Raw genomic sequence first — 27302 nt, forward strand, 5'->3', positions numbered from 1 at the left:
AGAAATATTCTTTCGACACATCACTGTTAAAAGGCCAGAGAGGTTATTCATCCACTGTTTCCGCTGATGATTTATAAATCATATATGGAATACTACTAAATGGAAATATTAAAGTATAATAAGTAAAAGAGTGCAAAAGTTGAGTAAACGTTCTTATGAACTGTCCTCCACTGAGCTCCAGTTTCATCCCAGTTAATCCATAAGCACATGAGCCGAAGATCATTGATTCAACAGACATGCTTCATTCCAATCAAGACCAAAACATAAAACTCATGCCTTTAGTCTGCATACTTTTTACTTGCTATCATGCATGAACATGGTTTTTTTTTTTTCATTTTTCTAATACGTGTGATTAAGATATTAGGAACCTTTCTGCATGCGGAGTCACCTTGATATGATTTAGAGGAGAATAATGAAAGTGGTGGAAAATCTTCTAGAACAGATTTCTATTGAAAAGAATATGACCATGATGACAGGGGCACATATTTGATATGGTGGACTAACAATAAAGACCATAGTTTCATCAAGTGTTGAGCTTGTGTGTCCATTAACACTGAAGTACAGCTCATTAACACTTGCTGAACCGTTTTCTGACCAGTCCTTGCAGCAGCAACAACACTCAATCAAGTGAAAGCTGCATCCTTTGGTTCCTCAACAATATACACATAAACATGTAAATGGAAACACAACCACAACTATGACAATATACACAAGGAGGCCAAATTTTAGGCTTCTCATAGCCATTTCAATCATTAGTTAACCTTTTTATTAACACCTTGACAAAAACAATCTGACACATATATTTAAGTACATCTCTCTCTCACAAAATTCCACTACTGTCATCAACCTGACTGAGCTTGGTTCCTCTTGCAGTCACAGAAAAATATTTTAGCATCTAACATGGTACAGAAACGTGCTAATAGTGCAATGTAAATGTTAAAAGGAAAGTGTTTTCATTTCACTCAAAAACACTGCTGCTATCCATCGTGTTAATGGACAAGCAGTTCTTACAAATGAATAAGCAACAAACTTATGAAACTCTTAAGTCAGATCCCTATTGCTGTCTAAGACTGTCAAATGAACAAAAAAAAAAAAAATTTTATTCAAGCAGTTCATATCACTATTTTAAATTAAAAACCAATAAACTCATGCACAGACTCCATTAGTATGTGACAAAGGCAAGTTATTTCACAGCTATGTACAGTTATTTGAACAAATATCTGTAACATTACTTACATGTCTATTAAAAATCAAGGCAGACAGTTTAAGACGATAAAGGCTGGAAAGTGGTCTTGATGTGAATGTAGTTAACACTTCATGTCATCTATGGGAGAGAATGTGATCAGTGTTGGGAGGCTGTACTCCTGTTTCTTTGGAGGTGAGGGTGTCTCCAGCCTGTCTAGGTCCAGTGAGAAGACCTTGTCTGAGGACTCCACTGACTTTGCAGGCTCCATGAGCCAGTCTCTGTCCAAACCAGAAACCATGTGACCTGACACGAGGCTCTCTGGTGTCCTCTTCCTGCTTTCGATGAAGGAACTGCCATCACATGCTTGCTGGATCGGACTCCGATGATGAGCCATAGTTAGCGGTGAATGCTTTGCTTCAGTCTTTAGGGAGGGGATGAGGAGCACATCCTCCTCCTCCTCACTCTTCATATCCACTGCTTCGTCATCAAGGCTCAGCAGACTGTCAAAGCTCGGCATTTCAGGGAGAGTTTCATGCTCAAGACTGAACTGGACAGCACTGCTGCCTGTGCCACTCGGGCTGTCAAGGGCCTCAGTGTTAAAGGTGTCCCACAACAGAGTGGACTTGAGTAAAACCCCCTGCGGGCAGACAGGGGGGCTGCTGTGGTTTGTGACAGCAGGCGTGACACTCTGGGAAGGAGCATTGGAGCTCAGCAACACATTGTGAGGCTTCTGGGGGGAAGTGAGCCACCCTGTTATGCTGTCATCAAACTTGGCTGACCGTCGGATTTTCTCTGCTTTGTCTTCCTCCACTGCCTTCCGCCATGAGCTTTTCACATCCATAACTTGAGGAAACAGAAAAGATAAAGTCAGTTTACTCACTACAGGAAGAATTGACATCACCGTGATACTTTTCCTTAAATGTTTTAAACAAAGGAAAAACACACCCCACAAATCATTCTTAATAAGCTGAGCCTTCATGCTTTTCCCTTGATGCGAAAGCTGAATTAAACAACAGCTCATGACTTACTGAGGCTTTCAGGTGTACGTGGCAGTTGCTTTCGAGTAGAGAAGGGATCTCCATGAAGATTGCTGAGAAGGCCCTCCAGGTCCAGACCTTTGACCCTATCTTCTGAGGGGCTGGTTGTAGTTACAGCATCTGCAAACTAACACACACACACACACACACACACACACACACAATTATGAATGAGTCTCCAGAAATGTGCCACTAGTTTAGAATTTTCATGGACATTATTCCCTTATTCCAGACTTAAAAACAAAACAAAAAAAAAAAAACCAAAAAAAAAATGCTAAAATAGAATATAAAAGAAAAAAAAAAAAAAAAAAAAAAAAAAAAAATGCAGTCATGTTAAACTTACTCCATAACTGGACAAAGCACTTATGATTTGTAAGCTCCTGTATCACAGCTTTTGACATTTCCATTAATCATTACAGAGTCATTACTATACCTGATCAGCAAGGTTATCGCACTCCATGTCCAATATTTGAGTCTTGGTTCTCATGGGAGCCGCTTTTGGATGAACGCGAGTCGTCTTCCTAACACTGGTCTGAAAAACAAGCACAGATTTGTTAAATATGGTTTAATGCACTCAAGTTCAAGTGGAGTTACTCCAATAAACAAGAGCTTAATTCAAAACAGAAGTAAGCTGAAATATAACACTAGCCTGAGGTGGTAGTGGTACAGGTGGAGCCCTCAGAGGAGGGGATGGAGGTGTGTCGAAAAGCCAGTCCAGAGAGGTATTCGCTCGCGATGACGCTTCAGTGGTGACAACAGGACTTTCAGTCTTCTCAGCTGCTGGAGGGCAAGAGCTTTTTCAAAGAGACAAAATATGCATTATTTCTTATGTAAATTAAGACTTTACATGATATTACAGTTTTATCTACTGAAATGACAGAAGTCTGTCTTTACATCTTCTGCATATTTCAGCATTTCATTATTAGTCCACGAGTTGGTTTTAATTCCCCTCTGCTCTAAAATCTGCATAAGCTCATTTTATACTATGTCCCTATACAACCATTTTCTATATTTAAAGCTATAAATAGAAATAGTGTCTGCTCCGTATCTGTCCGTGGCGATTTCCCTCAATTCGCCACGGTCATCAGAGAGCACGGATGCTGTAGGGAGGACTAGTGATGGACAGAGCACTGCTCAGGACTGCCCAGGTATCTGCCTCCCAACACAAATCAATACCAAACACCACACTTAAAATAATACATTATGAGAAAGTCGTCATTAAGCTTACATTTTCAGGTCAGAATAAGGTGAATTGATGCCTTTGTGTGATTTACTATCTGCTGGCTTCTCCTCTGAAAAAGGAAAACACATTAAAAATTGTACACAGATAGTACAGTTACAAACAAAACCTACTACCTAACTTGATGTACTGACTGCAATATATGATTCTGCTTACCAAGAAGTTTAGCAGGGTACTGGGAGAAGACACTACTACTGTAACTAGCTTCAACCGCTGGCTCAAATGACAGTGGAGCCATTGGTGAGAGGAAGCCAAGAGCCTAAAAAGATTCCAAAAAATAAAAAAAAATCAAGTTTTGCACCTACACAGTGAAAACATTGTTATTGTGGTGAGGCTTATGATCTCCAACAACAGAGACAGTCACAATGTACAGCATGCTAATTTAGCTGTCACACATATGCGACTGTGTACTTTGCCTAAAGCAACTAGCTCTAAGGACTGAAGTAGTTCCAGGGACAACTCACAGGATCTTCATTCAGAAAAGAGACCAGGGGTGTGACTTTGAGGGTATCCATCCACTTCCTGTCCCACTCAGCCTCCAGCTCCCTGATGGTACTTCCAACCTCAGGAATTTCTTCCTTGGAAATCTTCTGTCTGATGAGGAAGAAAAAAAAAAAAGGGAGGTTACTACACTAGTACTCAAGTTGAACTTCAAATCAACAGATACTGTTGAGGTAATTCCATTGCAGTTTCCAAACCAGAATAGCTCAAACATCTAATAAAAAAGCTTGTATCTTTCTACCAAATGAGTGTGGGTTAATGTTTACCTGATGAGGTTGAGGTCCTGCAGCACACGGGCCATCTGCTGACATTTCACCTGCAGCTGCTGAGGACTGAGCTGGGGCTTGGGGGCATGAGACACCTGACAACGCTCCTCCTTGAGAATCTGCAGCGCGTGTTTCGCCAGCTCCAGCACACACAGGAGGTTCAGCTGGCCGGCCTCATACACATTCCCTGAGCTCAACTGGAAGGCATGCATACACAACAGCCCAACGTGAGACTCACTGTGACACTGCAGTACATCAATGCTTGGCCTGAAAATGGCTTTTGCGCTTCCCCTGTAGCCACACTATTTCGATATCTTTTTATTGCTGGTGTGTACACACACACACACACACTTATATCAAGCATTCATAGATTTCCATTGAAATTTCAGTCAAAATGAGATGACATATTTAAAGGTTTCTTTTCCTTTATTAGTGCAATGTAACATAGGATAAATTAGAAATAGGTGAAGATATGACAGCATTTGATGGTGTGATATGTGTATTGTGCATTTTAACTATAGACTGAAGAATCAAAGTAGTAATTATAAAAGAATCTAATGTGCTGTGTACATACATTTAACAGACCTCAGTTAAAAGAATAAACTGGACCATTATCTTCACTCTCACCTGATGTGGGAGCTTCTCAATTCTCTCCAGCAATCTCCGGGGAATTTTGAGGACTCGATCGGTCCCATCAAGGATGTATTGGTCTACATCCCCTTTCAAAACACTTTCCACTGAATTCTGCTCCTCCTTGGTCGTCATGAGCATTTCATCAATGGCTGACCACAAGGAGCGCACCTTTGGACAGTGAAGTACTTGTGTAAGTTCTTTGAACAAATATCAAGGTTTCAGCAAAGAACAACATCTTTCTAAAACTTGTCTTGATTTTAGAATTTAAGGCCCCACCATACCTCTGGCAATAATATGAACTAATGTGGAGAAACAGGAAGCTTGTGATTAGCACTGTTACAATATATTAACAACACACAGGGAGCACAAATTATGTCTTGTGTTTTGTAGAAAGTAGGTCTTTGCTATTAGATTAAATACCTTTTTGGTTTTCTCAGCTGGAGGAGCTCCCTCCTGTGCAGAATCACTACTGTGACGCCTGAAAATAGAGTCCAATTTGTTCAATCTGCCAAACAACGCAAGTCAGAAGTATGGAGGAAAATAAAAAGTCATACATACTTGAGCAGCTCATCATACTTGGTACCCTCTTCTCTGATATCCTTCACAGACTTCACCAGAAGCCTTCGAGAGGAAAAACAAAAGACAACATCTCAAACAAAAAATTACCAAAGCTAGGAGAATCTGACTTCAACGTGCAAAGCAAATTACCATAAAACAAACTCCTCCACAGCAAATACATGATTAAGATGTAAACCTCTCGAATCTGCAACATAATGTGGCTGTTTGTGCACATGGTTTTAATTACACTGATTGCAAACACCTTCCAGCAGCCACCAACTGGCCTTGTTAACCTTGGGTTTACCAATTAGTGCACACAAACAGGTGTGGCTTGAAACAACCAATCACATGCAATGTCAAGAGCAGTGTATTTAATATAACTTGAGCAAAGCAAAGTACCCCTGGCAATAAGTTAACTGCAGTAGTAAAAAATAATTTTCAACAAGGTAGAAGCCAACCAACATAACCACACAAGAATAGAATAAGAAGCAATGGAAGTAGTAGAAATACAGTGACGACATACTAAAAGTAACAGGCCATACAGTTAATTAAGTATGGGAATTATTAAATAATATTTAATACTGTGCACATTTTCAACATGGTAATTAGTCTAAACTGAGCATGAAAAGGGGATGACAAAAAGATTAATGAAGTGTTACCTTTAAACAGACTAACACAATTTATTGGAGCTCTTGTGTCCCTGAATGACTATTATAATGAATAGATATGACCTCTGCATTGCATTATATTTGACCATAACACTATTGCTATTTCTGAATCTAGAAATTAAGAGTAAATGAAACATTGTAATTGCAAAAAAAATATATATATATATATATCTGGTTTGAAGTTCAATTTTATGTTTTATTTAGAAGTGATCCTGGCTTTTTTTTATATATTTACTAAATGTTATAACACATTTTTTTCTGTGTTAATGCCAGACTTAAGCAAGTCAGATAAACTGGATTTCATTGTCAGGTAAGTTGTAAGAGTGAAGCAGAAAGCATCTATCTATCTATAGCCTATGTAAATATGAAATAACAAGGAGCTTGACCTCCCAGGACTTACTGGGCTTGTCTCTGGTACTCTTGGAGAAAATGATCTTGATCCACTGCAGCTTTCAAAAACCTTTTACTCATCAGGTTAAGTCTCTTTACTGCCATGTCCACAGAGGAAGCGGGCATCGCTGCAGCCTCAGGCACCCAGCTGTCATCTGACAATGACAATATTCAGGATTCAGCGCTAGTCTTTTTGCATCCTACCTCCATGTCAAATTCAATTTAACGGGATGAAAGAAAGCCTGGCTTTTGCTGTGTCATGCTACACTTCAGGGTTGTGTTCAGATTGTTAATAATTACTTCTGGTAATGAACAAACAGATTTCTAATCTAGACCTACCTGTGGTAAATGTCTTCATTTCCTGCAGCATGACATGATTGGCCAAATGAAGCATCAAGCTGATAAACTTGGGGCCTCCAGGGGAGAGGAACAAGGATGCAACCACTTTGGATCCTGCATTTGCAGTTTCATCCTACACACAGTAAAAACACATGACTGTCAAACCTCTATATCATAAACTAAACAACAAAACACCTATTTGTGAATTTAAATATATTGTGTGATAATTACAGGCCATAATTACACCTCAATACTTTATCTATATGTGGATTTAGGTCACTTATACATTGTACAAATACTGCACACAAATCTTTACAGTAAGCATGTGAGGAGAATATGAGACCGAGGAGCTGACAAGGATGAAAGGAAAGCCAAAAGGAATGAAGAGAAGTTAGACACTATATCCCATTTGTGAGAACATAACTGGAGTATATAATCCGTCAAATGCACTGTGACATGTGAAGAAGAAGAAGAAACCAACAGTGAAACAGCCTCAAATTCTTACCATTATTTCTCGCAGCCAAGCGCAGGTAACTTTGCGGAACTCAGCATCTGCTTTGTGGTTTAAAACAGGCCAGCAATGCCTAAACCAAAACAAAGACATAAGTTGTATCACAGTGGATCTTCCACGCGTTTCTATAGGAATGGCAATAGGTGATTATGTCTAAATTTACCTGTATGCTTCATGATATCGCGTCGGGTTGAGTTTCTCCAACAGGAAATGGGTTACTATGTAGAAAGCATCTTTGTTTGGTTTATCAAACATATTCCTATTGGTAATAACATAACACTTGGTTAGAATAATGTTTACTGTGAAGAGTGTTGCGAATGACAACTTCATTGTAACTTAAAATGAAAGTAAGAGTACAGCCTTAGTAGGTTGGCTAATATTTGTTGGGCTAAATATGTCACCAACAATAAAAACAGACTCACGGTCCCAGGTTGATGTGTTTAACGTTAATGTTGGTTTTGCCGGCGACAGACGACGTTGCAGTGTTTGGTTGAAAGCCCAGCCCGAGAAGAGCAAACCACAGATGTTTCCCATTCTTCTTCTGCAACAATACCGGGTTCGCCATTATTCCGGGATGGAAGAAGCCGTATGAGTGTCCGAAGATGACTGGTCAAAGAGCCAGCCTGGCTAATATTAAACAGCTAGCCAGCTAGCTTCGCTGCTAGCCACAAAGTTTACTGTTAGCCCTAGCCGACCTAGCTTTCTAACTTGTTTTGAGTTTGTCCGCATACATTTAACAACCCGTTATTTAATCAAGTACTGCCATGGACAGTTACAAGTTTTAAGATCCGGCCAAACCGTAATTACGTTTGAGTGAACATTTGTTAAAATACATTTCACTAATATTTGCTATCGGCAACGGGAAAATGCAGCTCCTCCAACACAAACCGCCAATTTTTTCCAAACGTCACCCGGATGTTGTTAACAAGTACTTCCGCTGCGCTAATAACGCCTAGTCCCCATGGGTGTATAATACATCCATGCTAGTCCCCAAAGCACCTCTTACACCCTTTCTTTTTTATCACGTTTAACTTAAACTACTAATATTTGGTGTTGGTTTGTATCTGATATTCCTTATATGCTAGATGTCACTAGTTAAAATAATGTTATGCAAAGATCCCCTGACAGCCAACATTAGTGAAGGTTAATGGCAAGACAGATTTTTCTTTACATAATGTGTTGTTAACGTTTCATACACATTTATGCATCATTGTTACAGCGTTCAACCTACATATACCTGACAAATTGGTCAATGGGCTTTGGAAAGGAGTGACATTAATAAAAAAAATCAGGCTAAGCAGATTTTATTTGTCCATTTTTTTTATTGCATAACATACAATAATTAAGTTTCCACCACAACCGATTAAGCAGAACGGAGTAATAGTAAGAAAGAAGTGCCCTTTGTGTCTAATCATTCATCATTGTAGTTCTTTTAAAACCAGCTGGCAACACTCGCCCACCTTAGATGGATCAGACACTGATGTGTACTTGGAAATCTGAGAGTTGACCCCCAAAGAGCGAGCCAGGTCCTTGGCTGTTTGATCTGAGGCCACAGTGGTTCCCAAGGCCACCAGCAGCCTAAACACAGCCTCCTTGTCTTGTACCGTCTCCAGAGCTCTACTGGCAACAGAGAGGCATTGGGCCTTGGCCTCAAGATCAGGTTGGCTGTGTAGGCAGCCAGCGTAGTTAAGCACCAGAGTGGCGAGGGCAATGTTGATGTTCTTATTGTAGACGGTGGCCAGGTCAGCGGCACGCGATAGCACCGTTTCACGCTGTGCCATGAGGAGGGCTCGGCCGTGTCTGCCACTAAAGCAGTTACACAGAGTCCGCAGCGCCAACATCTGATTGGCAGGACGCCCCTCAGGCCTCATCAGGCTCAACAGGTGGTTGCACAGCTGGACTCCCTCTGCCTCTCCACAGAGCTTCTCGTTAACCTGCGGGTGGCGCACCGCCAGCCTCATGATATCCAGAACAGGAAACACTATGTCTACAATCCAGGGGAAAGGAAAGGGTCAGTGAACTATAATATACTAGAGAACATTGTTCCTAACTTTGTAGGGAACTTAAAACCAATGAACAATGAATAGTAAGGAAGTAAACCATCATCAACTCATCATATATTGGGTTAGAAAGCTGTTGTGTACCTTCAGGCCAACGGGAAGCCTTCCAGAGAAGGTTGATCTGCTGAATGTTTGGAGGAGGTTCAGAGGAGTTAGGCCCACAGACAGACATCAGCAGCCTTTCGAGGCTTTCCAGAATTTCCTCAGAAAGCTTGTGCTCCTGAGGGGCACCTCCATTAAGCTCCTTCAGCTTGGCTGGTGAGGAAAAAACAAATCACTTACCCTAATACAGGTAGGAAACTTTAATGACCCGAGTGGAAAAAGTGTTTTGGTACAATATCCTCATGACAAGAAGTGCATATATGGCGTTTACTTTTGAAGCCTCTGAGTTAAAATCCATTTTTTAAAAGTGAATTTGCTTCATCAGGATTGTGGTGTTGTGGGATAAGATATGTTGCCCAAATGCTGCAGAATCCTGATCGGTGCACAGAGATATGTGGCGTCACTGTTTCCCAATGGAGCACTGCCCATTTCAAACCAGTGAGAAGAGCACAAAGAAACAAATACATAGATCAAGAAATATTTAACGTGACATAGCTTACACTGTTCTAACATTCAGGGAAAAAAATGTTCATGTAGGATCCCATCATTCATGGTGAAAAATGAGTAAATGCTTTGCACAGCCTGTAAAGAAAAATTTATAGGTGTAGTTCAGTCTCCAGAATCTCCAAGCTGATTAATAAAGTTAATAAAGATGTTTTGTCTATGTCTGTCCTGACATAGCTCTGATGTCAGATGGCACACCACATCTTTAAATGTATATTCCAGCTGAGATTTTGATGCTTTATTTTAAGTGAGAAGAATCTACATAGACATGCTTCACAAGTGTTGTGGCTTCTTGAATGAGTCATGATTTCAAATGAAAAAGTTTATATTGTCTTGTCTGGTGAAATGAAAAAAACATAACAGTTTGGTCAACGTGTGGATCTTGTGGCACTTTACATTACAACTCAATCAGCATTGCTTTATGTAAACTGTAGTTGCACATCATCAAGCCTAGAAAATGCTTACCAATGATCTGTGTGGTATTGGCTTGCTCAAAAGTTACACCATCAGTCTTGGGGAAGTAGATGTTGGTTGCCGTCTCTTTGAGGGCTGCTGAAGAGTAGGCACCTCCACCTGCCAGGTAAAGAGGAACGAGTTTGACACTCAACATTGAAGGACTGAAAACAAATCACAACTTCCTTGTGACTTTTTCAGATAAGGTACAGACAACTGATATGGGTCTGTTTTTCTATTGGGTTGACTGTATTTGATGAGTTCAGATGAGACAGATGTCACAATTTGATCCCTGGTCATAATTCAAGACACAAGCCTCATCAGCTCATTATCTTTGCTCGAGAGTGTTCGTATGGTTTGTCTTGAGTTCATGGTGAGTTGTCTGAAATTCATTGGTTCCTTCAGTAAGTAACTCACCTGTGAAGGGATCTGCCACGCCTACAGGAGCACTTGTGTTTGGACCAGACCCCGGGATGTAGCGACCAGAGCCTGTGGAGTAAAAGCACAGCTGTGAAATGACATCTCTGGTGATGATCAGATTGTGGAAAACCTTTTGGTAAACATATTGTACCTGTGAAGGGATCAGTTCCAAAGCCTGGCCTATCATCAGAAGACCCTGGGACATACCGAGCTCCTCCTGTCACATGAGAAGACAAAACACTTCAGGATAATTTAGTCTAATAACCTGGAAATGCTGTGATGAAGATACAGAAAATGTACAGCTTAGAGAGCACAATACCCAAGTATAAAAACAAGCCCAGGTATCTATCTTTTGGTCTCACCAGTGAATGGATCACCACCAGCGGGCTGGGCTGGTCCCACCACATGACCTTTGGTGTTCTCTATGATAAAATTGGCAACCTGGTCGAGGAACATGGGGCTGAGGTCATTCTTCTGCAGGAAGTTGTGCGCTGTCAGCCAGGGGTCTTCTGACACGTTGTAAGGCAGCTTCATAGACGGCCCTCCCTCATTCACATCAATGGTAAAGACGTAGTCGTATTCCTGAGGGGAGATCAGGAGTCATTATTGACTGCTCTCCTTCAGTGTTCCTTTCCTCATCACTAAGCTTGCGGCCTTACCTTTCCTTCGTACATCACACTCTTGGAGGTCTGTTGATTTGAGCCTCCGACCACATCTCCGATCTTTACCCAGCGGCCATCACTGACACTCCACTGATATGCCTCCACCTTCTCTCCATCTTTAATCAGCCGTGTCTGTCCATCACGATTTCCTGGAGGAAATAAGCAAACAAAACCATCCTGATGCAGAAATGGTGAATTCTCTCTATCAGAAAACAGAACCAGATGCAGTGATTTTATATATGTCTGTGTTTATAAATGTCTTTTTTTTTTTTTTACCTGGCTCATTAAGGTGTTCCCTTCCAGGAAGATCCTCCACTTTGATGTCTCCAAGGTCGCCCGTCTTGGGATCAATAGTGGCTTTGGAGAGCTCATCCTCAAAGGCCTGTAGGTCCTCTGCACTCGCCATGCGGTCCTCAGCTTCCGTAAAAACACGGATAACGCCATCACTGTGGCCAGAGGGGCAGTATTTAAATTAGCCACAAAACTATTTACCATTACAATGTTCACCTAAGAATCTAAATGATGTTGCATGCTGCAACATAAAAATATGTGATGTCAGAAATGCAAGCAGTGAAAAGTAGAAGAAAAGGATGTTTAAATATTTAGGCTGACAAATGGAGAATTGAATTGATCAGGGAAATGATTATGGACTAAGCAAGCCAAATGCATTTCTGTTACCTGGCTCCAACGACGATATCTCCATTAGGTAGAATACAGCAGCACCAGACAGACTGGGCAGGCAGGCGGATGGTCTGAGAGCACTCTCCTTTCCTCCATATCCTCAAAGTCCTGTCCTCTCCTGTGCTTACAAAATCTGATGGAAAAAAGCACCAGTCTGTGGTCAGAGTTCGCTAGGAACAACAGGAAAACAGATTGATGCTGGTTCAATAAATAACCGAGCAAAAGTGGTTAGTTACACACACATTACATGTCTCTTATTCAGATCTTTCATTTGCCTTTAACTTTTAATACAAATGAACACACCTTGGCAATTGGGGAAGACGGCTAAGCTGTAGATGTAGTTGGTGTGGCTGTAATAGACCTGTACACATTCGCCTGTCACCAGCCACCTTCTAATACTGGCGTCATTGCTGCAGGAGAAGAACTCAGTGTTGCTGATCACTGCTAGTCCTCTTACACAGTCCTCATGGCCTAAAATGGAAGAAAAATAAGACTATTATTAGTATTCATGGGTCATAAATATATAGTCCCTGGACATTCATACAAATGTTCTGCATATAGTCCACATAATGTCCAGTTAAGATATCATTTACCATTTTAATTTTTTTATGTAACTGTTGTTTCTCCACAAAGTTTGTTGGCTAAAATCGATTAAAACGTTTTAGGGTGTGTTGCTTATAATAACTAGATATACAAACACTGGCAAAGTTGACACTGTTACTCTTTTAAAAAATGAACCCAAAAAAGTTCTAAATAATTCTACGTATCAACAGCCAGTCACAATTTTGAACACACAAAGATCTTATCAAAAACCAAAGACAAAAAAATATATACATTTACCCATGTTAACCATATGCAGACACTCACCTGTAAATGTTTTCTCACATCGTCCAGCTTTCCAAAGCTTTATGGTCTTATCTGCTGATCCAGACAGCATGAGACCTTGTTCAGGTAATATGATCACTGCCCACACTGCTGCAGAGTGGCCCTGTGGCAAAATGAACAAGCAGACAATATGCTTTGTTACACTCCCTAATCACATATTTGCTTGTTACAGTGGCATAGATATAATCAACGTCAATTATTGTGGAATTGCAAATGTCAACCACAGTCTGTGCCAAAGATCAACAATTTACTTACTGCCTCTTATGGAAACACTCTACCAGTGGAAAATCAGAATAAGATTTACCATCACAGACGCATCAACATACCTGCAGGGTCATCATGCACTTCTCATTGAGCCAGACTTTTGCTGTGGTGTCCCAGGAGCCACTCAAAAGTGTCCCAAACTTCCCAGATGACAGAGTGCAAACTAAGGAGATCAAAAGTTAGAAAACTTGAACCAGACTGTCGACATGCTTGATGTGATGTTTAGAGCAAAAAAGATGCTTATGGGTGTGTTTACGTACTCAGAGTGTATAGTACAGCACCACTCACCTGTATTTTTATGACCCTTGAGAGTGAATAAGGGCTGTGGTCGGTCCAGTGTGAAAACACAAATGTTATTATCATTCCCACCTGTGGCAATGAGTCCTCGTGGATATGTTTCACTGGGTGCAATGATGCACACACATGATACAAAATTTGAGTGGCCAGACATGCAATGCATCTCTGTGAAGCCTTTGTCTGGGCTGTCAAGGGGAGGGGATAGAGAGCAGAGACATCTTAAGTGAACAGATTTACTTGTGTTGGAACAAGTACTAGACAGTTGTCCGGCTGATAACTGTAAGAAGGCTTAGTAAACTGACTGAGAGACAACAGACATAAACCACTCTAAATCTGCTGAACTTCAGCAGTTACTCAACATTTGCGCAGTGCAAACAGAGTTACAGCTGAATGAATGACAAAGCTAATTTGAGTACACGTTAGCAATGCGCTAATTAGCTAACTTAGCCACCAAAGATGACACAAATTTATAAGTAGTAAATAACTTCAGTGAGGGTTGTTATTTGGCTTTCTATTTTCTTGATCTGAACATATTTCCTGAGAACAAGATTACTCATAAACTCGCATAAGTTGCAGCCAATCAACACAATCAGTGAGTCACTAGCAGGCTAATGCTAGCTACCTTGAGTTTGGTACCCAGACCCTTCCGGTGCGGTCTCTAGACACAGACACGAAAGCTCCCTCTGGAAAAACAGCAGCTGTTAGTCCTCTAACATCCATTTCGTGGCCCGGGATGGAGCACCTGAGTTTGTATGAGTTAGACGATGCCATTTTCCCCCGACAACACAACGAAACTACCACAGCGGCGTAATGCTAAGCGGGGTTGCTGTCAACAAACACCACAAACACCGGCCGCTAATGCTAGCGGAAGTTGTAATACGTCATTAACCTCATTAACTATTCAAACAAAATAAAAAATTGCATTTAATTAAAATTTAACATGAGAAAATGTAATTTACAAGCATTACAAATGAGAATGTGTATTCAGAAAAAAAAAAATGATTGAAGGGAGCGACAGGCTGCCCGCACATGTGTTTACCAGGCTTCGTCACAGGGTGGCAGCAGACGGCTCTCGGTCGGCGGTGCTGCACTGCGCTCCGAGCCGGTCCACCGCCCACCTGTCCACAGCTGTGGCATCAAGCCGCCGCAAACAGCCAGGCTACAACAGGAAACCGGGGATGTTGACAGTAAAATAAAAGCCTAAAATTTGTCAGCGAAAAAAGAAGTGCAGCGATAAACCAGGATCTCAGCACCCATTATGTCCCACCAAAGGTCATGTGGTGCAAAAGGTTTAGTTTCTGTGTGGACCTTAAGAAAATCAGATCATAGTCTGCAGCTGGACTCTCATAAACAGAGAGATAGACAGATATGTGATAGATAGATAAATGCTGGATGATAATTTCGCATATGCACATGTATGTAATACCTCAGTAGCACGTGCTTTATATTGTCAAATACTCCCCTCTCGTTTATTTTATTAATATGTATTTATTTATTTATTGTATCGCTATCGTCCTTTTATTTGTGAGCATAAATCAACCGGAAATGTGTTTTTTTTTTATTGCAGGTAACAAAACACTGGTCCTGTCCAGCCCACAGAGGCTCGGATGAGGAAGTGTCTCCACTGATACGAGCGCTGAATAGGACAGCAACAAAAAGTGGGTATTTTTTCATTTTGTAACGATGAAATTGTGACTGACGCGACGTACCTTGTGTTTTTTCATCTGTATATGAAGGCGAGTGAATTAAATTGGGTTAGCCCGCTGAGGTTAGCTAACAACACAGCCGGGCTGTAGAGCCAAGCCCGTCACGCCTGTCAGTGTTATCAGTAGTATGAATGATGGAGCAGGCGAGGTTGGACAATAACTAGGTTTTTAGTGCACACCGGCACTGATATGAAGCCATTTTATGCTGATCTAGACTGGATGAGATCAGTAGATACTGATCATGGCAAAGTGCAGATGGGGTTTGTGGAGGCTGGGCATGTTTACAGACACCTGCTTTATAACAAACTAGTGAGGCCTGTGTTAACGTTTCATCTCATGCAAATTTCCAGCAAACATGACCTAATCTTTCAGTACATGTCAGACAATAGTAATCTCAGTCATCGTGCTTTGCCCTCGGTCACTCATAAATACAGGAAAGCTGTGACTGTCATGTAGCAGGGCTTGAGGCAAACTGTCACAGCTTTGTAATTGATAATTCACATAATTTTAAACAACTGCAAACTGATGGCACCTGATGACTCACACGCAGATTTGAAAACAGCCATTGTAAAACATGTCTGTCAAGTTTACTAAGCATGTGTGAGAGAGCAGGTGACCACCCATGTTATTTATCATCAACCATATATTTACATATGTATCTGTTTGCTTGGTGCACTATAGGTTTCCCCGGAGTCCCAGCAGCCATGAAGCTTCGACTGCACTTTGTGGTGGACCCCATGGGTTGGCTGTGCATCAGTATGGTATTTGGGATCTGGCTCTACAACACTTTCTTCATTCCTAAGCTGGTTCTGCTTCCACACTACAATGAAGGACACATCCCCTGGGCCACAGTTGTTTGTGAGTGTCCTTGTTTCCACTGGATCAGTTCCTTGTTGACACATGAGAGATTAATAAAGGTGCCTAACCTATTTCTGAGGGGCAACTGAAAGTCACGAGAATTTCTGGCAGAACCACACACAAAAAATAACAGATATTAAAATATGACCTTAAAAACCTGCACTATAATGACTTTGGATTGAAAATGTGTCGATCATAAATAGATTAAACATCGTGTATTTCTTCAGGTTACTACATAGCATCAGCACTCTGCATAGCGGCCCTCGTCAGAGCTTCAACAGCAGATCCCGGTCGTCTTCCTGTGGACCCCCACATACCTCACTCTGGTGCGGAAACAGAAAAGCCCATCTTACTTCCTGACTTTACCACTTCCTATAAAGCAAAAACGTGTCATCTGTTATCATTCCAGTGTGTCAGATATTGCATTTCTTTACTGTTTATTCATAAATCTAAAGTGAACGTGTTCAAAATAGCAATATCTGTCCTAGGATGAAATAGATAGCTTTGAAGGTAATTATCGTTGTGTCATCTTTGTCTTTGTGTCACAGAGCGAGAGCACTGGGAGCTGTGCAATAAGTGCAACTTAATGAGACCTAAAAGGTCCCACCACTGCAGTCGTTGTGGCCACTGTGTACGCAGGATGGACCACCACTGTCCCTGGTGAGGATACTGACACGGACCACAGCTTACAGCTGATCGAAACGAGTGTTTAAAAATAAAAACAATAAGAATACGTCCAAAATGCAGATTTCAAAGTTATGCAACCCAACATCAGAGTTTACACAGCCAATAGCTCGCTTGTATTCAATATCAGTGGTATGGTGTATGTAGTAGAAGTGTATAGTAATACATAGTAGTATATAGTAGTATAATATAATACATAATATGGTAATAATAGTAGTATAGTAGTAGTGTGTAATATAATATTACTACAAAGTCAGACAGTTTTCTAGTTTACACCAAAATTGACCGCTTTTCTTCTTTGTGTAATGAACTGATGATACCTATTACTCCTCATTTTGTTTTTACTCATGGTCGGGAAACTGATTCTTTTTGTCACGAAAATGAACTTAATGAAAGATGTTGAATATTTGCCCAAAACACATTGTCTTTCTTGCCAGATCATATCATATCATATACTGATGTTCACAAAAAGTATACAAGATCATTTGCTAAATCCAGTGTATTTGCAGGATCAATAACTGCGTGGGAGAAGACAACCACTGGCTCTTCCTGCAGCTCTGCTTCTACACTCAGGTCCTCAGTTTGTTCACCCTGGTGTTGGACTTCTGCCAATACTATTACTTCCAGCCACTGACGGGACTAGACCAGGTATGTTCTACTGCGATATAAGTAAATGTTATCCTCAGTTGACAGAAAATGTTTGTGGAGCTTACAGACCACATCTCAGACGTGTGTGTGTAGCAGTTTGGACTGTCACTGTTTTTATTTGGTTTTCTTAAAGCACCGGTAAAACAAGTTAATATTTGACTCAGATAAAAGCATTTGACACTAAAGGGTTGCCATTCTTTTTTCCTCTGCCAGGAGAAGTTCACGACACGCCATGAACTGGCTCTGCTGCGAGTCTCAGCGCTCATGGGTGTGGTCATGTTTGGTGGCATGAGTAGCTTGTTTTATACCCAGATGACAGGCATCCTGTCTGTGAGTACTGAACCATGACCAGAGGACTTATTATCTTGTTTCAAATTACATTTTCTGCTCCAATGATGTTAATGTAATTATATCTTCTCTTAGCAGAGTGTAGCACACACTTCCAAGCTAATGTAACTGTTCAGAGTCATTTTGTAGGATCTGAAACATTAGCATGATGGTTGTTATTTACAGCATCGTTTTGCATGTTTGTCCTGTTGAAAGCAAGTTCTCCCTTTCAAAGACAAGCAAGGCAGCAGCACACGAAGCTTCAGACAGAACGGCATGGCATAAAAATAAAACAATCAATGCCAGTAACACAGGGATCAATAGAGAAGAAACGAGAGAAAGTCTGGGTTTAGGCTGTGTGCGTGAGTGGATATGCAAGTGTTTTTGGATAACCCGTCAGTGACCGCATTTACCCGAAAGATATGAAGAATTGCATCCATAAAATCTTTGGTGAAACAACAAATTTGTTTTATTATGAGCCAAAGTAATTCACAAGCTTTGATCAGGAATCTTGGCACAGCTGTAATGTTTGAAACATCTGTATACAGCTGTCACAGTCAGATGGGAAACAGCAACTTTTGATTTAGATAAAAGTTTTCAATTGATGGAGCTGTCAACAGGAGATAATTCACAATACAGAGAAACACATGAATGTAATGCATGTTTGTGGTTGATCATGTCACACTTTATTCAAGGCCCTGAATCATCATGATGGAGCTTATTTTATGTAATGATCCACTCATCTTGCATTGACTTCTGCTTTGTCCCCCTTACAGGATACTACCACTATTGAGAAAATGGCCCAGTTCTCAAATGAAATGTGAGTCCGCTCATCCCAGTCTGTTTCCAGTCTTTACACTGAGCTAATCTAAGTAAACCAGCTGCTGGCTCCGACTTACAGTGATAGTTCAGGTTATTTGACGTGGGGTTGTGTGAGGCAGTCATACATAGTCCGTGTATTACCTGCACCTTTAGCTCTACACTGAGTATGCATGACCTCACACAACCCCATGTCAAATAACCTGATCTGTCCCTTTAATGTTGAACAGAGATATGAAAGTGGTATCAGTTGTTTCAGCTCAGCTAGAAGGCAATGAAGCTAATTTTCCAAAAATGTTGAACTGTCCCTTTAAAATGCTCCCAAAAGACACATATCAACATGAAAGATTACCTCTTTTTTTCCCTCCTCTTTGCAGATATGGCTCAAAGAGATCCTGGCAGTGGGCACTCACGGAAGTTTGCGGTACTCGCTGGAAACTCCTGTGGCTCATCCCGCTCCGAAGCAGGAAGCCGCTCCAAGCCGGTCACCGCTTCCGCACCCACGTGTAGGTCGGTAGGGCTACGCTACCTCCTGCCTGCGCAGATGGTACGGGCTGCCATGATGAAACACTGTATACACACTTTAAGAATCCATCTGCTCGCCTTAACCGTCCTCTTTTGTGCTATGGGAACTGGGCAGCAGTCTTGGTTTGTCATTGGATACTGGAAGCTTTTTTTTTTTTTTTTTTTTTTATTTGGTCACGTTTTTATTTATTTTATTTTTTTTGTTTTCTTTTGCCTTTCTCTACAAGACCCAGACTGGCAGTAAACAGGGTCAAGAAACACCTTTGGAAGTGACGGGAAAGTGTTGCTTTTTTACTCACTGTGACTGCTACTTTCAGCATTTGGAAACCACTTTTAATGGCTAATTGCATCAGAAGGATGGAAGTCTTCACCTGAAAGCAGCTGGCAAAAAGGGACCCCTCTCAGGTTACTTTAATCAAAAGAGCCTTCACTGCTGACCTTTAATCAACTACAGACAGAACTAGGGTAACTCCAGTGTGTCTGTTAGAAAGGCAATTTTTTGTATAAAGTTTGTGCCTTGTTTCTTTTAGCTATGTACTTTTTTTATTTGTTACGCATGAGCAATGCTTTTGCTTTATGTTTTCTGGTCGGTGATCTTCCAGTGGGCAAATTTGTTGTGAATAGTGAAGGGATCTTTAAATGGTGATCATGTGATGATTCATGAATGTCTCCTTGCTTTGTTCTGTGATCGTTTTATCTATGAAGTGATGTTTTATGAAGCCTAGCCACAGAACAAAGTTGATCACTTGAATAACCAGCCGGTTCTGAAGATATGTATTAACAAGCAGTTAACACTACACCATGCCATAATGCAATAATCCAAATTTTAGAGACAAGTCCATACTATTAACCTGAGGCTGTATCTGTCGTGGGCCAACCTGTTGTATAATCAAGTTGTTTCTCTGCGTATAACAAAAATTACACAGCCAATCAATGTCATGACATTATTGATGGGGTTCTGTATCACATACTGTCCTCAAAGACCACTTAAACCCCTCTGTTAATCCTACAGGAGTGGTTTGACATTTTAGGAAGTACGCTCTCTCTCTTGCTGGGAGTTAGACGAGAAGATCGATACCACTCTCATGTCTGTACACTAAATATGAGGCTTCAACCAGCAGCAGTTTAGCTGAGCTTAGCATAAAGAATGACATAAAGACACAAATTCCCTGTACAACCTCAAATTGTCTTTTTTACATTTCAGTTTTGTATTTTTACATAAACATGTTAATTAGTGAGCCGTAGAACAGATTTGGTTTCCTTGAAACGGAGCCGAGTTAGCGGATTCCCCTCAATTCCAATCTTAATGCTAAGCTAAGATAACTGGCTGTTTGCTATAGCTGCACATTTACCAAACAGACAGGAGAATGGTATTTACTTGTCAACCTAGTCCCTTAGATCGGACTGTTTAGCTTAAACCTGCTGTATCAACCATAGCACTTAAACATTGGCACAGATGACTTTTGAACACATCTTTTATTTCATACTGTGGACAAAATCATTTGTGATGTATACTAATCATTTTAGTGCTACAGCTGACATAGTTAGTTCTTAAATGCGAATGAACAAATAACCCAAACACAAGCTGATTAGCGTACTTGTGGCATACAGCTAGTTAAGACTTGACACAGCACTGAAAATGTATTTATGGTGATTTTGGTGTAACTCTATGGTACTGATTAGAGATTTTATTGAATTCTTAAACAGTAAGAGACAATTCAGTGCATAATAATTCTAGCATAGCGTGTTTGTCATTGTCTGTAATACTTGGCAATCCCTTAGCTTAACCTGTACGTAAACAAAGCTTGCCATGCGTTGGAAACAATATCCGAGTAGTTTTAAGTGCCTGTATAGGTCTTCTTTTTACCCTCACAGTACAACATCATCATGTTGGCCTCCATACAAGCCAAAGACAGGGGGAAATGTTGCAATAGTCAGCAAGCATTCAGTAAATGCATGTTTCACCAAACGTCTGAAGGTAGCGGTTCAATATTATGCACTGATTTTTGCCTGTTTTACTGCATCTATCTCAGAAGCAAGTCACTTGAAGTTATTTTATTTGTCGTGTATCCTTTGTTTTATTCATACCTCTAATCAGATTGTTTGTATTTGCATGAGTGTGTGTTGATAACTTTACTCAGTGGTTTTTATAACTCAGATTCAGGTTCTTGGGTGTTTGTATTTTATTTTTGGTGGTTTGATAATGGGTGGGTAAATGTGTGTGATTGGCAGTAAAAGCAGGGGGTACGTATAAATCTCATTAAGAATTTTTTTAATATAATTTTTGAAAGCAATAAGCATTGTGTGTCAGTAAAGCCATCTTTATTGTTACAACAGTAGTAAAAAATCTGATATGTATTGTGAAGTATATAAACTGGATCGATGGGTTTCACTCTTGACTCACTAACCGGTGATAACTGATTGTTTGTCAGTACTTAAGTAACCTCAGCCAAGATTAATACTGCTGTAGCTGCTGTGTGTAGTTGTAAAGCATATCTTCAGTCAACAACACGTCAGCCACAGGACCTCATGTTGTTAGTTACAGGGCAAAGGCTCAAATGAATTTGTTGAGTCAGGAGCTGCAGAAAGCTGGAGGCGTGAACATTTCAGAGAAGCTGTGCTCACTTCCCTCCACAGCTACTAGCTGGCGTCCCCCAGGGCTCTCTGTTTGGATCTGTGCTCTTTTGTTCACATTGTTCAATTGCTATTTTTTGGAATGTGTTTTCAAGCTTTATTTTATTTGAATCAGACCTCAAACACTGGAACAGTTCAGTTTTGTGAATTAAATTAATACACCAGAAATATGTTATCCATATCTTTATGTCTACAATTTCAGTTAATTATCTAAGAAAAGTGTATTAATTGTGATTATAGAAAATATCATATAGGTATTCATATTCTAATAAATTAGATTCTGAATAAGTCGAAGCTGATTCCTTTTGTCCTTTTTAACTTGCTGTTTAGAAACTTAAATTTTGACTGCAGCTGAAGCGTTTATTTCCCTGTTATGGAAATGAGGAAGGAAATTAGTAAAGCATGTGAGGTCAGTATTTTCATCTACAGCATTTATTAAATGGAGACCTGGCTGTGAGAGCGTAGTCCAGGAAGGAGCAGTAGATCTGTATTCTTGTTTAGCTACTGTACCAACAAAGAATCAAGAAACAAACCTAACAAAATTTTGTAAAAGGTTATCGGACAAGTTAAGATAATTATAATAGAGTGTAAAAAGAGACAATCAACCTGTTACCACCAGACAACAAAAGGTTTTTTCTTTTTATTACTATATCTTATTACCTCTTATCAGAGATCAGGAGTGCCATGCCAGCATGCGTAGATGGCATCTTCACAACTGTAACTGATTTAAGCCGAATATGTCAGATCAAGGATTACTCATATATGGAAGCTGAGAAAGACCATATTTGTAAATATGCCCTGATGACAATATCTCAAGTTGATTTAGTTTGTTATCTTGAGAAAACACAAGGAATTACATTTTTAGCTGAAATGACTTACAGTCGTCTTAATTCCATTTGCATGTCAGCATGGCACTCCTGATCTCCGATAAACATTAGAAGTAATAAAAGGAAACAACCCTTTGTTTTCTCGTGATAGTAGGTTGATTATCTCGTGAAAATCTGATGATGATAAAAATTATATTTTTTTCTATTTTTTAAATGCAAGTATGACCCTTTTTGGCTTACGTACCCACAACTACGGCAAACAAAACCACACATTTATGCCTTGATTTACTGTTCAGTTATGAATCCTCCCCAACTTTAGGCGTTATATGCAATCTCGACAAACATTGGTGGAACCTAGGTAAAATATTATCTGCAAACTTACTCTATCAAAAGCACAAGTGCTGGTTCTGCATCCCCTGTGATTAATTATTATTCTGTTCATTTATTATTCTGAGTATTCATGTGCCTGGCTGAGACAAAAAATGTATGCTTTTCTTCCTATGACAAGTCAAAATGTCAAAATTAGCTGTTTAACTGTCACTGCAAACTATTACTATACATATGAAATGATACCATACAGTTGTTTTCTTACGTGGACATGATGTATTAAAATTAAACAAAAAAAAAAAAAATCTAAAATCTAATTTTCAGTCAGTTTTCAGTAAATGCTTGTCTCAGCAACATCAAAGTCAGTAAGTGTTTCACTTGCTGTTTGTTTCTCTCAGTACAATTACTGTGTGTCACAATTAGAGCCCATGGCTGCTTCAGTTGCCTCAAACCAAATGGTCATTGTCCTCAAAAGTTCTTAAGTCTCAGTGAGGCGTACGTAATGTGTGCATGATCCGTGAACGCAGTCTATGTGTGTTGTCTAAAATGGTTACATGTTTTTAACATAGCTCTGGACACACACACACACACACACACACACACACACCCACAAACGTGCATACTGAGACTGTATTGCACGACCAACTTCACCAACCAAAATCTTGAACTGTCTACAGCCACAACACTGTTACCTCAGTCTTCTTGAGTTGATGAGATCAAGATCATTTTTACATTATGTCACGATTTTCTTACAGTTATGTTATGGCAAACTAATCTCACTGAACATTGCGGATAGCGGGATGACGGCTGTGATCAAGAAATTGATCAGTTTAAAATATAGCTTACTGATGACATAATTGGTTAAGAGTTCATATGTTAATACAGGATGTCTTTTAAATTGTTTTTATGCCACAGATAAGAAATTTATTTTCACAACTTTTTTAATCAAAATTAAATTATTCCAGTGATAAAACGGACCCATATCTTTTTTCAAGGACCTTGTCAATTCCCTATATGTGAAGAATCTCAAAAATACACAAAAATAAATTTGATAAAACATAGTTGTCAAATAGCTAAAAAATAGCGAATGTTTAATACCATCCTTATGATTATGCTTGGTGCTTGATCCTGATGTAGGTGCTTTATAGTATTTTGAAATATAGTTGATTTGAAGGAGTACAGATACTTTAAGCAAATAGAGACAAATATGCTCCTTAAGTGCCCACTGTGCTTTTTGACACATGGCTGTGTCTTTAAATTAACCAGTTTTAATATCAGTCCCAGCCAGTGCCGTCATTACCCCGAAGAGAAGAGATAATATTCTGCAAATACAATAGATTTAATATCTGCATTAGTGTTTGTAATAAAACATATCTGAACAAAAAGCCCAGAATGTTTTAATGTGCCTGGGGTGAAATTGAATTTGTCAGTTTGAGCTTTGGGATGATAAAATTTAAGGAGTCCAGTCTAGATAATAGCATCCTGCAGCCGCCTGGGTTCAATGTGCTCTTAATCTCTCGCAATTGGTTGGTCAACTGAACTAATTAAATAAATGACCACCTGCCAGTTTTATAGTCTATGACATCTGGCTGAACAAAAGAAATAATTAGCCACATGCTTGATAAACATAAACTATGCTTGGAACAGTTATCTCTCAAGTACATGGCTGTTTACCTGTCTAGGATTGGAGTTAGTGGCTTGGCGTGTTCTGCTTCCATTTTGCCAAGCCTAGACAAGGATTAAGTCTACGCTACCGAACATATAATTTATTACAGGCCCACTAATTATTAGTAGCATGATCATTCTTTGATTTCAATCCATATGGGCCATATTTCCTATATGCTTTGATGATTAGGGTCATCCACAGGATTAGCTATATTTTGCTCTGATGCCTTTTTTCTGAGGTCGTGCTCCCGTAAAGATCCTGTATATTTGACTGGCAACAATTTGTAGTTGTTGTAGTTGGTCTTTTTGGAATTTTCAATTTTCCATGGACTTAAAAAGGCACGAGACAATCTGAACTTCTTTTTAGATCTTTTTTTATTTCTTACTGAATCTCTTATTACAATTTGATTTAGTAAAAAAAAAAAAAATATTACATTATATAATATATTATAAAAGCATGACTAGATTTGCCATACTGTAAGTCATGTGAGTGGGTTGCCAGTGGCAGGTGTTTGCTGCTTTCCTCCAGTTTCAGCTCCACAGCTGAACTTTCTGAACAAGGGCGTATTGATTGGCCTATTGATTTTCAAATAAGCTCTCATAGTAGAAAGTAGAAATCCAATTAAAAGTTCAACTTGAAACAGTTAATCCAATCAAGACGATGAAATGTATCGATTCTACCCTCAAAATCAATAAGGTGCATGCGGCCCTTGTGCTTGAGCTCGGCCCTGAACATTTTCCTTTCTGCAGAATCGTGGAGCACATGTTTGGCATCAGCTGAATACTGTGTCATAAATGTTGTTTTTTTTAAAAATCTGCTTTTAAACTTTTTTTTATTTTTTATTGAGGTGATCAAATTCTTCACACTGTGTTAACTCTTATGTGTTGTTGAGATTGGCTTTAATCGCTCATTGTTAGGGCTCTCACATACCCCACTGCTGTATCTGTAAAATGAATAATAATTGCAATCCTTTGTATTTAACCATGTTTTACTAAAGTAATGCATCACTCTCATTTAATAAGGATAAAGCCGCTTGTGCAAATTAAACCTATTATTTACCTATTTTTTTTTAAACTATATGTTGAATAATGTATTATTTAAGGAATTATATGAAAACACACAACCACCACGGGATAAACTGTTCCAAAAGTCTCGCAAGATGCTGAAAATAATATGCCGACTTCTTTCAAAATACACAACTCATGTAGTATTTTGACTTTATCCACCAGCTTCCTCCTTAGTTGTTCGATTCCTTCTGCTAATGTAAGCCACAGTGCTCAATAAGACCTTACGCCCTCCAGAGTAGGATTCGTTTGCCTGTTCTCTGTCGCGATCGGCTGACATTTGCCTTCCATGATGAGCGTGGAGTGTTTTATTGTTCTCTGTGCTTAAGAACCAATTCAATTACTCCAGCTCCTGATGAGGCTGCTAATTAGTGCTTTATCAGTCAGGTGTGCTGAAAAGGTCACTCCTGAACAGGTACTTATTAAAAGCAGCCATACAGTGCAATCAGCTGCAGGACAAAGACGCGGCGCCCTGTTGACACTCCCGGTGCTCAGTGAGGCCTGCTTCATTCCCATCGCACCTCGAGCTGTTAGGCTATTTAAAATGAACTTCCAACGGTACTGTGTGAGATTTAACCCGAAGTGCTAAAACATCAGCGACTTCTGACTTGAGTGTGCATCTGCCATAAACTACAGTAGAATCAAGTGAAGCCATTGTCTTCATTTCCACTGTTTTTGCATCTACTCGCTGTAACGAATGCTAAGTAACTGTTGCTAAGTCCACCCACCGTCCCCGTGGGGAAATCCAGCTGCCACCGAGCGGCCTCACTGAGGAGGATTGGAATGTGGCAGGAGAGAAAAGGTCTTTTCAGCTGGCATTCAGATAACATTTACATGGACACGCCAAACGTCTTCATTCATGGATCAAAATACAGTCGCTTCCAGTGGAGCCCTGACACTGAGGGGAAATTTAATGCAGTGGTTCTCTTGATGACTACTTGATCTTCATGACTGGTTGAATGGTAATGGAGTGGGCCACCTTTGAATAAGAACAATAATTTTCGGTGACGTGAGATAATCCTTTAACAAAATCCGCACAACGCTGCATTTTTTTATATGCAGAAGTCAAGAGGCTCTCAGTGACCTTTAGTTCAGTGCCACACAATGATGCCGAGCAGCCGTGGATATTTAGTGGATAATTCCCAGCACTTGTGGGATTTATTACTCACACAAAAACAGGGCTGATGAGGTTGAAACAGAGAGTGAGTCCAGACCAAAAGTCAGCACTGACCCACAATCAGCTCGTTTCTGGCTCTGAGGAATATTATAAATGAAGAGAGCTGTGAGTGTGTTTGTGTTGAGGGAGGGGGACTGTATTTTTGTACATAATCACTTTACATATCTGAGCAGGAAACCTGATTCTTTACAGTCCATCAATACTTTTAATGAACAAAACCTATCTAAATTGCTATAATTGTTGCAGTGTTGACACCAAATTTATTTCCATGTTGTTGTGATGAATCTCTAAGCACTTTGTAGAACAAGTGTAAGAGAGGGAGAGGGGAGGAGGGAGAGAGCAGGGGGAGGAGGTTAGTGTAGGAGGGGGATGGTGAGGGTTAC

At 40.0% G+C, this 27302-nt stretch overlaps 3 protein-coding genes and 1 non-coding gene across 6 annotated transcripts; 1 reads left to right on the forward strand and 3 right to left on the reverse strand.

The window, feature by feature from the left end:
- Positions 1-751: 751 nt before the first annotated feature.
- Positions 752-8236, reverse strand: haus6 (HAUS augmin-like complex, subunit 6). 2 transcript variants are annotated; one of them, XM_071477667.1, is made up of 16 exons: positions 7752-8236; positions 7493-7588; positions 7324-7402; positions 6819-6951; positions 6490-6634; positions 5422-5484; positions 5284-5341; positions 4858-5031; positions 4231-4427; positions 3928-4057; positions 3620-3722; positions 3452-3512; positions 2873-3017; positions 2657-2755; positions 2215-2350; positions 752-2029 (listed from the first exon to the last, which is right to left on the reverse strand). In XM_071477667.1, the coding sequence occupies exons 1-16, from the start codon at positions 7892-7894 to the stop codon at positions 1308-1310; spliced, it is 2484 nt and encodes an 827-aa protein (XP_071333768.1). In that variant the 5' UTR covers positions 7895-8236; the 3' UTR covers positions 752-1307. The 2 variants fall into 2 exon arrangements, with proteins under 2 accessions (XP_071333768.1, XP_071333767.1); XM_071477666.1 differs by having other exon boundaries at positions 3452-3515.
- On the reverse strand, positions 3255-3385 carry LOC139622243 (small Cajal body-specific RNA 8). Its single transcript, XR_011691176.1, has one exon. It is a non-coding gene; the product is annotated as a small Cajal body-specific RNA 8 (non-coding RNA).
- Positions 8237-8617: 381 nt separating the features above from the next.
- On the reverse strand, positions 8618-14589 carry plaa (phospholipase A2-activating protein). The gene is made up of 14 exons (XM_071477668.1): positions 14280-14589; positions 13649-13842; positions 13423-13523; positions 13079-13199; positions 12515-12682; positions 12209-12344; positions 11807-11976; positions 11528-11679; positions 11231-11450; positions 11020-11085; positions 10866-10937; positions 10461-10568; positions 9474-9644; positions 8618-9316 (listed from the first exon to the last, which is right to left on the reverse strand). The coding sequence occupies exons 1-14, from the start codon at positions 14426-14428 to the stop codon at positions 8748-8750; spliced, it is 2397 nt and encodes a 798-aa protein (XP_071333769.1). The 5' UTR covers positions 14429-14589; the 3' UTR covers positions 8618-8747.
- Positions 14590-15157: 568 nt separating this feature from the next.
- On the forward strand, positions 15158-22146 carry zdhhc21 (zinc finger DHHC-type palmitoyltransferase 21). 2 transcript variants are annotated; one of them, XM_071477674.1, is made up of 8 exons: positions 15158-15315; positions 16045-16221; positions 16449-16547; positions 16770-16881; positions 17415-17553; positions 17767-17883; positions 18657-18700; positions 19077-22146. In XM_071477674.1, exons 2-8 carry the CDS (start codon positions 16068-16070, stop codon positions 19207-19209), a joined length of 798 nt encoding a protein of 265 aa, XP_071333775.1. In that variant the 5' UTR covers positions 15158-15315; positions 16045-16067; the 3' UTR covers positions 19210-22146. The 2 variants fall into 2 exon arrangements, with proteins under 2 accessions (XP_071333775.1, XP_071333776.1); XM_071477675.1 differs by having other exon boundaries at positions 15224-15315; positions 16066-16221.
- The last annotated feature ends 5156 nt before the right edge of the window (positions 22147-27302 follow it).

Source organism: Trachinotus anak, unplaced genomic scaffold (assembly GCF_046630095.1).
Source record: "Trachinotus anak isolate AG129_WGS33_773 ecotype Australia unplaced genomic scaffold, CSIRO_AGI_Tana_v1 ptg000005l, whole genome shotgun sequence".
In the NCBI taxonomy this organism is placed as follows: Eukaryota; Metazoa; Chordata; class Actinopteri; order Carangiformes; family Carangidae; genus Trachinotus; species Trachinotus anak.